Source organism: Conger conger, chromosome 6 (assembly GCF_963514075.1).
Source record: "Conger conger chromosome 6, fConCon1.1, whole genome shotgun sequence".
NCBI classification, from domain to species: Eukaryota; Metazoa; Chordata; class Actinopteri; order Anguilliformes; family Congridae; genus Conger; species Conger conger.
This window is the reverse complement of record NC_083765.1, coordinates 40,131,988-40,142,986: the sequence shown is the minus strand read 5'-3', so window position 1 is coordinate 40,142,986 and position 10,999 is coordinate 40,131,988. Positions and strand designations below refer to the sequence as shown.

Sequence of the window (10,999 nt, the reverse complement as noted above, 5' to 3'; positions counted from 1 at the left end):
CTGAGCGGGCCTGAAACATCGATTCTTAAACCGAATGAATACATCCACCTTGACCGTGACCTTGGTATGGATATTAGCTCCAATGGTCCATTCAGGAGGCAATGTATGTATTTCAGTCACTGAATAGAATTACACCTTGTTCATGAATTAGGGATTTTCTTTGGCACCTGGTCAAATATGCCTGCTTATAGAATAGGTGGACAACCCAATATTTGAAAATCTCAACACAGTAGCTTGTATAGATCCAGTAAAACACTCACTAAAGCAACGCTTGGTCAGCTATGCTCATTTAGCATGGTGCTTAATTGGGGCTAAAGTGTAATTAAGCCTAAGTGGCTCCTCAGGAGAAATATTATTTTGGATGCTAGCCTATGCCTGGACACTGTGATTAACTGGATTGTGCCTATTGGAATAATGTAATCTTACATCACACTTATGTACACAGCTAGTGCCACTGAGTTGGGCAGTGTGGAATTAGCAGATTTGTGAAGGGTGTGTGTGTATGCGCATGCGAGTGTGTGTGCATGTGTGTAAGAGCATGTGTGTGTGTCCGTGTGCATGTATGCGCATGTGTGCATACATGCGGTTTATCAGCAACAACACACAGATAAGATACAATATGATCACGCTACCTCCCTTACGAATGATCCAGAAACGAAAGTGATGATGCAAGTGTCTATTTTCTCATCCCCGCGGTCCCACTGCACAGGTATGGACCTCTGGTGAGAAGGAAATGAGAGCTGCTTCCTGCACACACACAGGTGCACCATTGGAACACCACGTGCTCTGGGGGAACGGGGGGAACGGGGGGAACGGGGGGGGGGGGGGGGGGGCAATGCTCCAGTGAGCAGTGACTCCACAGCCTAGCCTGGAGGGCTCTGACAGCACAAACAAACTCATTATCCTTAAACACCCTGTGCAGCCTCCCTTTTCCAACATTTAAATTGTTCCTTTTGTTATTAAATTACAGTATATATGTATTTTCTTATTACTTTGAAAAAATAAAAAACCTGCTTTGATGTAAAATCTGAATTTATTAATATAGTAGACTCAAGATATCAGTCCTCATTATTGATGCATTCACTTTTGATTGACAGCCCAGGCCGCTCACTCCCACTGACCTGGATCAGGGCGCTCACTCAACGTTATTTCAGTTGTTAGTTAACGTTAGGCAGTTATCATAAGATCGTAATAATGGATAACGAGTACGGTAATAACAGCATTAAATATTGAGGCGTATATGTATGAACCCATCGCTGTTAATCCTAGGCCTCGCAAAAATGAAAACATTGCCATCACTGAAGCGGTTACACTTGCTATGGTTAGCTATATTTACCCAAGATAAGTACAGCTCATTGCTACATTAGTAAAATTATTGATACCCAGACAGCAAGTAAATAGCCAGACAGCAAGTAAATTGCGGAGATGAGGTTAATGGTAACGTTATGGTTTGTAGGCTTGATTCGATGAATAGCGTCGTCCAGCCCGAACGGATGCTTACCGGAACCAGTCCGTTCAACCGGTAATCGTCCGTTCAGGCAAACATCATCAAGTAAATCATCAAGTAAAGTGAGGTTAGGACAGCTAACATGATTTGTAATATAATCTATATCAACGTTAAATAACTTTAACATTAATTGTCGTTTGTAATCGTATTAAGCAAAGGCTTAATTAGGTTATCAATAGCATCAAAGCTATCTAAGATTCCCTGATTGGGTTAGTTAGCTGCATCGCATTTCATGCACAGTACATAAATATTCATACTGAGTGAGTGTTTTGGCCACCGCACATTTGTCAATGTAAATTAGAAACATTTGGGACGTCACAATTTCGGTCTCAAAACCACCAATACCAAATACTTCACCAGGCGGCAATGTCGAGCATTGTATAGTTATTAAGGAAAATAAATCTCATTCATTACATACATGTCCATCCATCCATCCATTATCCTAACCTGCTTATCCTGAACAGGGTCGCAGGGGGGGCTGGAGCCTATCCCAGCATACATTGGGCGAAAGGCAGGAATACACCCTGGACAGGTCGCCAGTCCATCACAGGGCACACACACCATTCACTCACACACTCATACCTATGGGCAATTTAGACTCTCCAATCAGCCTAACCTGCATGTCTTTGGACTGTGGGAGGAAACCGGAGTACCCGGAGGAAACCCACGCTGACACGGGGAGAACATGCAAACTCCACACAGAGAGGCCCCGGCCGACGGGGATTCGAACCCAGGACCTCCTTGCTGTGAGGCGGCAGTGCTACCCACAGCGCCATCCGTGCCGCCACCATTACATACATGTATGAAATAATTTTGAAATCAATGTGTAGCTAAGTATAGTCTTTGGACATAATATATGCATTTTAAAATCACTGCAAAACGTCTTTAAAACGTGTTTATGTTCATGTCAGTGTACACAGAAGACAGTATTACCAAATTGAAATACTGAACAATGCTGCTTTCATACTGCGGAATGGTTTTGGGGGTTCATTTTCCGCTCTGAATTCACCCCCACTGATCTGACCAATCAGGGAGTCATTTTCTTACGAAGGCTCATCTGTAATATCACATATTGTATATTACATTGTGAGATGCTCGCACTCTGAGTGAATATCAAAAGCACTTGACAAACGGCTAGGAAAGAATAGAGGCCAACCAATAGTATGATTTATTACATAGACCTACTCCATGATGTTAAGTGTCATAGTAGGTGCAATAGAAAGGGCTTTAAACAGCAGGTGGATTTAGGAGTTCCCTGTTCAATGAAGCCCCAGTTGGGTCATTCAACCCACAGTGACACTGATTGTAGTGAGCACTTTCCACCACTCGGGGGCAGTGTTGAAAAGAGGTGGCTGAGAGTGGCCCAAACCACTGTAATCGAAATGGATAGTACAGCACCTCAAACAAGCTCTAAACTAAATTATAAATTATATTTAGCAAGAGGTATTTTTATGTGGAGATATTTTATAGGAGTAATTAAACTTGTCTGTGAGCTCACAATCCAGCTAACTGGCCAGAATACTTGTTGCATGCACTGTTACTGTAGATTTAATGAATTCATTTGCAATGACTGTAATACTGTGAAAATGTGTCATTAGCTTTAACATTTGGAAATAAATATTTTAATATTTATATTCTTACAAACACAGTTTGGTGAGTTTAGCTGTCACTAAAGTCAATTAGTTTGTGAAGGAAGTGCAACCCTTGCATTTACTGACAGTAAAAGTTGGGAGGGAAATGTAAAATATATCCAGCTTAAAAGCCTGGCTGTCATCAATCCACTTGATGAGTCGTACGTGTTATTTATGTATTTACTTTTGATATTTGAGCTGTGGTTTCTCCTGAGGGTGGACAGGAGTGGAATTGTGCTGGGAAAAGTGCAGGTCAGAGGTGGGCTGTTGACAGGCGGGCCTCACTCTGAGCCCCAGGTGTGACTTCTCACCTGCGCTTCGGGGGGAAACCTCCCTTCCAGTCCCACAGAGCGCTGCTTTGATCTGCCTACTCTGACATGGGGAAATGTTAGATTTTTGGGGTTACAGGACATGACACACACCTCTCTGTAACCAAAATGCAAGACAATTTGCATGAAATAAATATATTGCATTTTCCAATACATTGCAAAAAAATGTTTTTGTCATTCAGCTGACACTTTTATCCAAAGCAACTTATGGTTGATTAGACTAAGCAGGGGACAATGCCCCCTTGAGCAATACAGGGTTAAGGGCCTCGCTCAAGGGCCCAACAGCTGTGCAGATCTTATTGTGGCTACACTGGGGCTTAAACCACCAACCTTCTGGGTCTCAGTCATTTACCTTAGCCACTAGGCTTCAGGCTTCCCGTAAAACACCACTGTATACTGATACACATAAACTTCATTTTGCTGCAAATATATTTCAGTGCTGTGAAATCTATGCTATTATATTATCCAAAATTCCCACATACATTATCAGTGTATTGCAGCATATTCCATTTTCTTACGTGGTGCCCTGAACATTCATCAACCCCACTCCTCTATGTCAGTCCTTTCCTCTTCTCCTCCCTGAAAACGTGAAATTAAATCAAGCCCAGACCATTATCAACATACCAGGCCTCCACTAATATCAGCTGATTCGCATAATAAGCTGTTTATCAGCATTACCCCCGCTGTTGAAAACGATAATAAGTTCAGCGTTTCCATTCAAGGGTATGACCTTCGGCCCTTGATGACACAGCAAGGACGAGGAGGATGAATGCCGCTTTATTTGGCCTTCCTCCTCACTGTCTGATAGAAATGACGAACTACACATTTGGTTTTTGTTTACACAGTTTTTTTTCATTGACCAATAGCATTTTAGTTCAGGGATTTTGCAGCATATCAACGCAATAGCAGGAGAGGGAGCAATTAAATTCTCTGCTTTCATTGCGGCCGATAACTGGTTTATTTTTTATATGAGAGACCCTCTTAAAGTAACATGAAAAAGCAATCAGAGTAAAATATTAACGGGGATATATGTTCTTATCAGGGACACCACCGGGCATGTTGGACCGCTTTCAGTCACTCTGAATCGTCCTAACCCCAGTCTTAATTTTAGTTTGACGATCGTGAAATTTTCACTGTCAACCAAAACTAGCTGTGGTACCATTTTTATCCAATTGGTATCACAGATACTTAAGTTCTTCGTAGAATTTGGGAGTTTAAGGCAGAATGTCGTGCGCGTGATTGAGATCCAGAAAAGCGTTTTGCAACGATTCTCCAATTCTGTCACGTGTTAGTCCGTTTTTCATCTTTCTCCGATTGTCTTATAAAATGTATAGTTGTGGTATCTTGATTCGTGTGAAGAGTGAAAGCGTCCTCGGCGGGTTGGATGTCGTGAGTATAATTGCGCCGCCCCGCCGGTATAATTGCGCTCCGGTTCGTCTGTACACCTTTCTCAGTACAGTGTGCGACTGAAACAGCGCATGCGTCCTACGTCTTTCCTCACTCTGAAACTCTCGCTGAGTTCAATTAGGAGACAATGTCCGCCATCGACACTGTGCGCGCTTGCATCTTCCCCTTTACACCGCATTCTCCATGAAATAGCTTTAACGCACGGCCCCAAGAATGACCAGCTCGGTGAGTAGGCAATGCTCTTAGATCTGTTGTTATTGCATCTTAGTTTTTTTTACGCTTTACGGATGTGATAATGCTGTCCATCTGCGCGGCAGATTCTAGCCATATTTATCCATACAAATACAGTTCAACTTGTTCAGCTGCTCGGACCGACAGGTACGTGTAGTTCTGAGTTTTCCATGCCGTGTAAAGCGTGTCCGTGGTCCTGAAAACTATTAAAGATAGACCATCGCTGTGAAATATCACACTCTCTAAATACAAGCACTATACCGTATTCGTAGTTTCGGTGATAAACATAAATTCCTATTCGGTAATTGTCTGATTAACTCAATGCTCAGTTGTAATAACCAAGTCAACTTTGGTGACCAAGGAGACGTATCATTGCGTCCTCTACGGTGGTAAACCTATTCAGTGAAATTAGTCAATATTGGCTCGAATTAAAAGATATTGCCACTAATTACTTTATTTGCCTAGTGATAACCTGGAGTAACTCGCATGTATTCGAAGAGTCCAAATGAAATTCTATATAATAATAATATTGGTCGTAATTTGCATAGCTGTAATGTTTTCTGTTATTTTGATATAATAGGGTGCGGTTCAGGTGAAACTAGAGCTTGGTCACCGTGCCCAGGTCAGAAAGAAGCCTACAGTGGAAGGTTTTACGCACGATTGGATGGTGTTCGTGAGGGGCCCAGAACACAGCAACATTCAGCACTTTGTGGAAAAAGTTGTTTTTCATCTGCACGAAAGCTTCCCAAGACCAAAAAGAGGTAAGAACACATTTCAAGTTGTATTTGACACTTGTGGTTGCTTGGTTGTCTTGTCAGTAGTTCATCGAAATTTCTTGGTGGGTTGTCATTTGGCGCGAGCGGCCAATGTTTTCCTATTTTGCTCTTTTTGATAATGTTGATAAATAAAATAAAAAAGATTATTGCTAAATCCCCATTTTCCATTGAAGGGAAAAAGGTACTATCAGTTAGGAGTTCTGTTTTGTGGATAGTCGACGACTGTTTAAAAAATGATCCGCTAGCTTATTGTCATGAATTCAGAACTAAAGCTTTATGTATTGACGGATAGGTAGGGTAAACTAATAGTAGACACAATTGCTTACTTGCGTTGCAGCATTTATGGATTGTTGAACTGTGGAGTATCTGCTTTAAACTAACCAAGGGGAACCAATGCCTGTGTGCGTGTGCTTTGCTCGAGGGATCAGTTGTATTTTTGCATTTATCACGGAAGATAGACTTTATTGACTATCATAAAATCCAAGAATTTTATTAGTGTATTAAATCTATATTCCACATCAATATGTGTACAAATTGTAGGCTATACAATTTCATAACCCAATACAACATCTGGTCTAAAAATTGAGAATTTGTTTGACGTCCTTGGGTTTATTGCCTCACCGCACGTGCGCGATAGCTCCGCAAACCCTGCACGTAACTGGCTGGGGAGAGTGGCGTCTGGTGGAAGAAAAACCGCATCTTTTCACGCGTGTCTATTTGGCACTTTTTTCTTGCCTGAAACAGACGCCAGTTTGAGTCGGTGAGCAGGTTTGACAATGAAAGACAGAAGGCAAGGTAACGCTCTTGTGCGACAGGGCATTAAACTGCAAGCACCGCTGCTCACGGCGGCAGCAGAATACAGACTCGACTAACAATGAGAGGCATCGGGAATAACATCTGTTTCCTTCAAGGTCCCCCTGTTTTCTTTGTAGTATTAGGCGTGTGAATAACACGCACTCACACACAGCCGCGCACACACACACAGGCTAGTAGACACATGGTGGAAACAAACCTTCACTGTGTTTTAGTGGCCACATTATACATGACTATTTCACGTTCACAGAATCTGTATTTCTGAATGCTGGTCTATTTAAGCTGTACAAAATAGTTCCTTTTGGTATAGGTTTTCAATCTAAATGCTGTGTGATTCCAATTTAGTTATGTATGGTCAACATGAAAATTAGAAATACAATCCATTTTGGGGTTTAGTAGGCCTACTTGTGGAATATATGTCATTGGTGTAATTTCCAGTGATACCCTGAGTTCTGCCATTTTACTTGGGTTGTGTACATATGATCCCTATTGGACAGGGATATAAACTGTTATAGTTGAATTAATACTGAAGTTTATTGTGTAGAGAATGTGTTTTTAAGTAACAGTGATTGGGCAAGTGTATTTGGCATCATGTTTTCCACATCATAGTTGTCCATCTCCATGCTTCATGGAAATAAAATTCAATGATTAAAAGCCACTGCAACTGCGTCTAACATTTCCTTACATTGACATCAACATTACTCTTAATTTTAGGGTAAGGCTGAACTGCCAAATCAGAGGCTTGAAATGCCAATGTCATCATTTATTGTCTGGATATGTGAAGGAGACTCCCCCCTAAAATAATCATTTGGTACATTCTCAGAATAATTAGCCTGACCAGGGTAATCGTGTTTCATGGCGATGATATCATTTGGATATGGTTTCTGCTGTTATTTTTCCTCATTTAAAGGTGGTTCACTTCCTGGGTTTGTTTATCATTATTATTTCAGTTTTTGTACATATTTTCTGTTGGCCAAGAGAGTTTGTGTGCAGTGAAAGCTATAGCACATATTTGCAGAGGACCATACAGCTTTACAATGGCTGGGGTTGAGGCGTTTGTGGCTGTCCAACATAATAAAAGAAACTTCAGATAACTCCAACGCAGCTTGTACAACAACTTTGTAGCTGTACAAATTGAGTTCAGGACAGGGGTGGGCAGCCCTTTCCCTGGAGAATCTGTTGGTTTTTGTTTTCACCTTAAAAGCAGCAGTAAATGTAGACCTAAGAAACCATGTATGCACTGTGACTGAATCCAGTATAACTGATCAGCTAAGCTCTGAGTAATAACAAAGACCGGGGCGTCTTGGTGATCTACAGGACCAGGGATGGCTGACCTTGGTGTGGGGAACCGTTGAGCTGTGAGCACGCACAGGTTGTACAGCTCGATGCGATTGGTCTTATGCCACAATCCGTCTACAAACAGCTTTTAACTTCCGCATTGGATTGGACCATATTTATGATGAGGTCACTTCCTGTGAAATAAACTCTATAATCGTCAGCTTCTCCTGTGGCTGTCCAGAGATAAAGGGAAGACTTTGCCTTTGACTTATCTTACTTTTGAACATACAAACCTCACTCACGCAGTACAGGTTGAGTTGAAAAAAGGAAGAGCTGAATCTGTTTCTGCTCACCTGAATGTGCAGAGCTCACCTGTCATGGAAAAACATTTGCATGAACGTATTACATTAGCGCATGGAATGCGAGGCGGGCGGTGACTATCAGACAGGCAGACAGACAGACAGACGGGGGGTGGACACATTGCCCCCTCGTAGCTGTGGCACCAGTTTCTGCCATTTTCCGCAGAGAACAGCGAGGCTGCGAGCGTTAAAATTAATGATGCAACCGGCAATAAAGCTCCAGTCAGGCTCCATTACGGGAGGAGTTGTGGCGTGGGGCTTCAGGTGTTTCCCTGGAGACGGGCGGCCATAATGGGACCGTGTTCTCTGTATACCGCGCTCTATCAACTCTTGTCTCCTGACGTTCCTGTTTCCGAGGAGGACAGTTAAGCCTGATTCATGCCTGATCTGACAGTGGGTTCTGGAGATTCCGTTCCCTGGTGGAGGGTCTGTACGGAGCGAATATGGAGACTGTGCATTGGCAGAAAGATTGTAACTGTGCGGGATGCCCCGTATTGATCCGCACTGTCAAACAAGATATTTTATCGTCTCTGTAGTGTGTGAAACCATGGGAACTATGAAGGTCAACACTGTGCAGTACTGCCCCTCTGTAGGGAGACTGACGCATCAAGCATGAATCAGGCTTTACTGACTGTATCGCTTGGAAGAAGACCACTATAGCCTAGTGGCATGATGCATGCCTGGGACCCAGATGGTTGGTAGTAAAAGCCCCAGTGTAGCCACGATAGGATCTACACAACCCTTGAGCAAGGCCCTTAACCCAACATTGCCCCAGGGGGATTGTCCCCTGCTCAAACCGCCTTGGATAAAATAAACTGCAATTTATTTTTTGTTTGTTTTTAGTTTCCTCCAGCGTAAGCTGTGTCATGGCACTCTAACGGCCAGACGCTTCTTTTGATGCGTCCGCCCGCGTCCACCCGCGTTTTCCGCTAAATTGCAGCCGTCCGAAGTCCCAGCGATGGGGATTAAAAGGCGAGGCCAGGAAAGCACCAGGTGTCATTTCCGTTTGGGCGCAGTTAAGTGGCGTCTCTTAAGAGGCGCTTTCAGAGCAAGGACATGAGGAGGTGTGGGGATTAGGCCGTGTAAACACACCGGGCCCCTGACAGGAAGCAGACGCCACTCTCTGGGATGTGATGAATGAAACTGTCCTGAGAGAACAACTCTTCCTTTCCTCGTCCTCCTTTTAAAAAAGATTGGGGGGCTGTTAAAATTGTCTCGGGTGTCATGGTGTAAAGTTTTTATTCTTCCCCTCCCCAACTCCCCCTTGCACACACCCCGGATCTCTCACTCCACGCACACACACACGCACACACAACCGTACCTCACACACATACACCCTCGTACCTCACACACACACACACCCCAGACCTCTCACTCCACATGCACACACACACACACACCCCGGAGCTCTCACTCCACACACACACAACCGTACCTCACACACATACACCCTCGTACCTGACACACACACACACACCCCAGACCTCTCACTCCACACGCACACACACACACACAGCCCGGACCTCTTACTCCACGCACACACACACACACACACACACACACACACACACACAGTGACTTGGCCTCAGGTGCTGACTGAAGCTGCTCAAGTTCACTCTTTAACTTTTTAATGTCCCCCCCCGGCCTTTTTCACTCACCGTGAACATTGTGTGGTTCGGTTTCTGTTCACATGCCACATCAGATAAGTCAGTGTGGTAACTCATCCCCCCCTCCCTCACCCCCTTCGTCACCAAAATATGGATCCACCTAAGGGGGGAACATATCCCACTGCTGGTCTGCTGGTACTCCGTGTCCTCGCCTCGCCCCAGAGGATCTGGTGAGAGAATCTGGAGGTTTGGATCTGGGGAGAGAGACTGGAGGTTTGGATCTTGGGAGAGAGAGTCTGGAGGTTTGGATCTTGGGAGAGAGAGTCTGGAGGTTTGGATCTGGGGAGAGAGAGTCTGGAGGTTTGGATCTTGGGAGAGAGAGTCTGGAGGTTTGGATCTGGGGAGAGAGAGTCTGGAGGTTTGGATCTGGGGAGAGAGAGTCTGGAGGTTTGGATCTGGGGAGAGAGAGTCTGGAGGTTTGGATCTGGGGAGAGAGAGTCTGGAGGTTTGGATCTGGGGAGAGAGAGTCTGGAGGTTTGGATCTGGGGAGAGAGAGTCTGGAGGTTTGGATCTGGGGAGAGAGAGTCTGGAGGTTTGGATCTGGGGAGAGAGAGTCTGGAGGTTTGGATCTGGGGAGAGAGAGTCTGGAGGTTTGGATCTGGGGAGAGAGAGTCTGGAGGTTTGGATCTGGGGAGAGAGAGTCTGGAGGTTTGGATCTGGGGAGAGAGAGTCTGGAGGTTTGGATCTGGGGAGAGAGAGTCTGGAGGTTTGGATCTGGGGAGAGAGAGTCTGGAGGTTTGGATCTGGGGAGAGAGAGTCTGGAGGTTTGGATCTGGGGAGAAAGAGTCTGGAGGTTTGGATCTGGGGAGAGAGAGTCTGGAGGTTTGGATCTGGGGAGAGAGAGTCTGGAGGTTTGGATCTGGGGAGAGAGAGTCTGGAGGTTTTCATCGTGTAAGTCGCCGGGGTGTTGGGTGAACCGGCCGCACTTTTATTACTGAGTGGCCTAATTGCGCTCCACAATAGATCCACTGTGAACTTTAATCCGAAACAGTAGCCCTGCG

General features: G+C 44.4%; 1 protein-coding gene across 1 annotated transcript in view; it reads left to right on the top strand.

The window, feature by feature from the left end:
- The first annotated feature begins 4,993 nt into the window (after nucleotides 1–4,993).
- Nucleotides 4,994–10,999, top strand: part of LOC133130059 (protein AF-9-like) — a 47,538-nt gene continuing 41,532 nt past the window's right edge. The window contains exons 1-2 of the mRNA XM_061244300.1: nucleotides 4,994–5,099; nucleotides 5,686–5,866. Of these exons, the coding sequence (XP_061100284.1) occupies nucleotides 5,088–5,099; nucleotides 5,686–5,866 (193 nt within the window). The 5' untranslated portion in view covers nucleotides 4,994–5,087. The remainder of the gene's footprint in view (nucleotides 5,100–5,685; nucleotides 5,867–10,999) is intronic.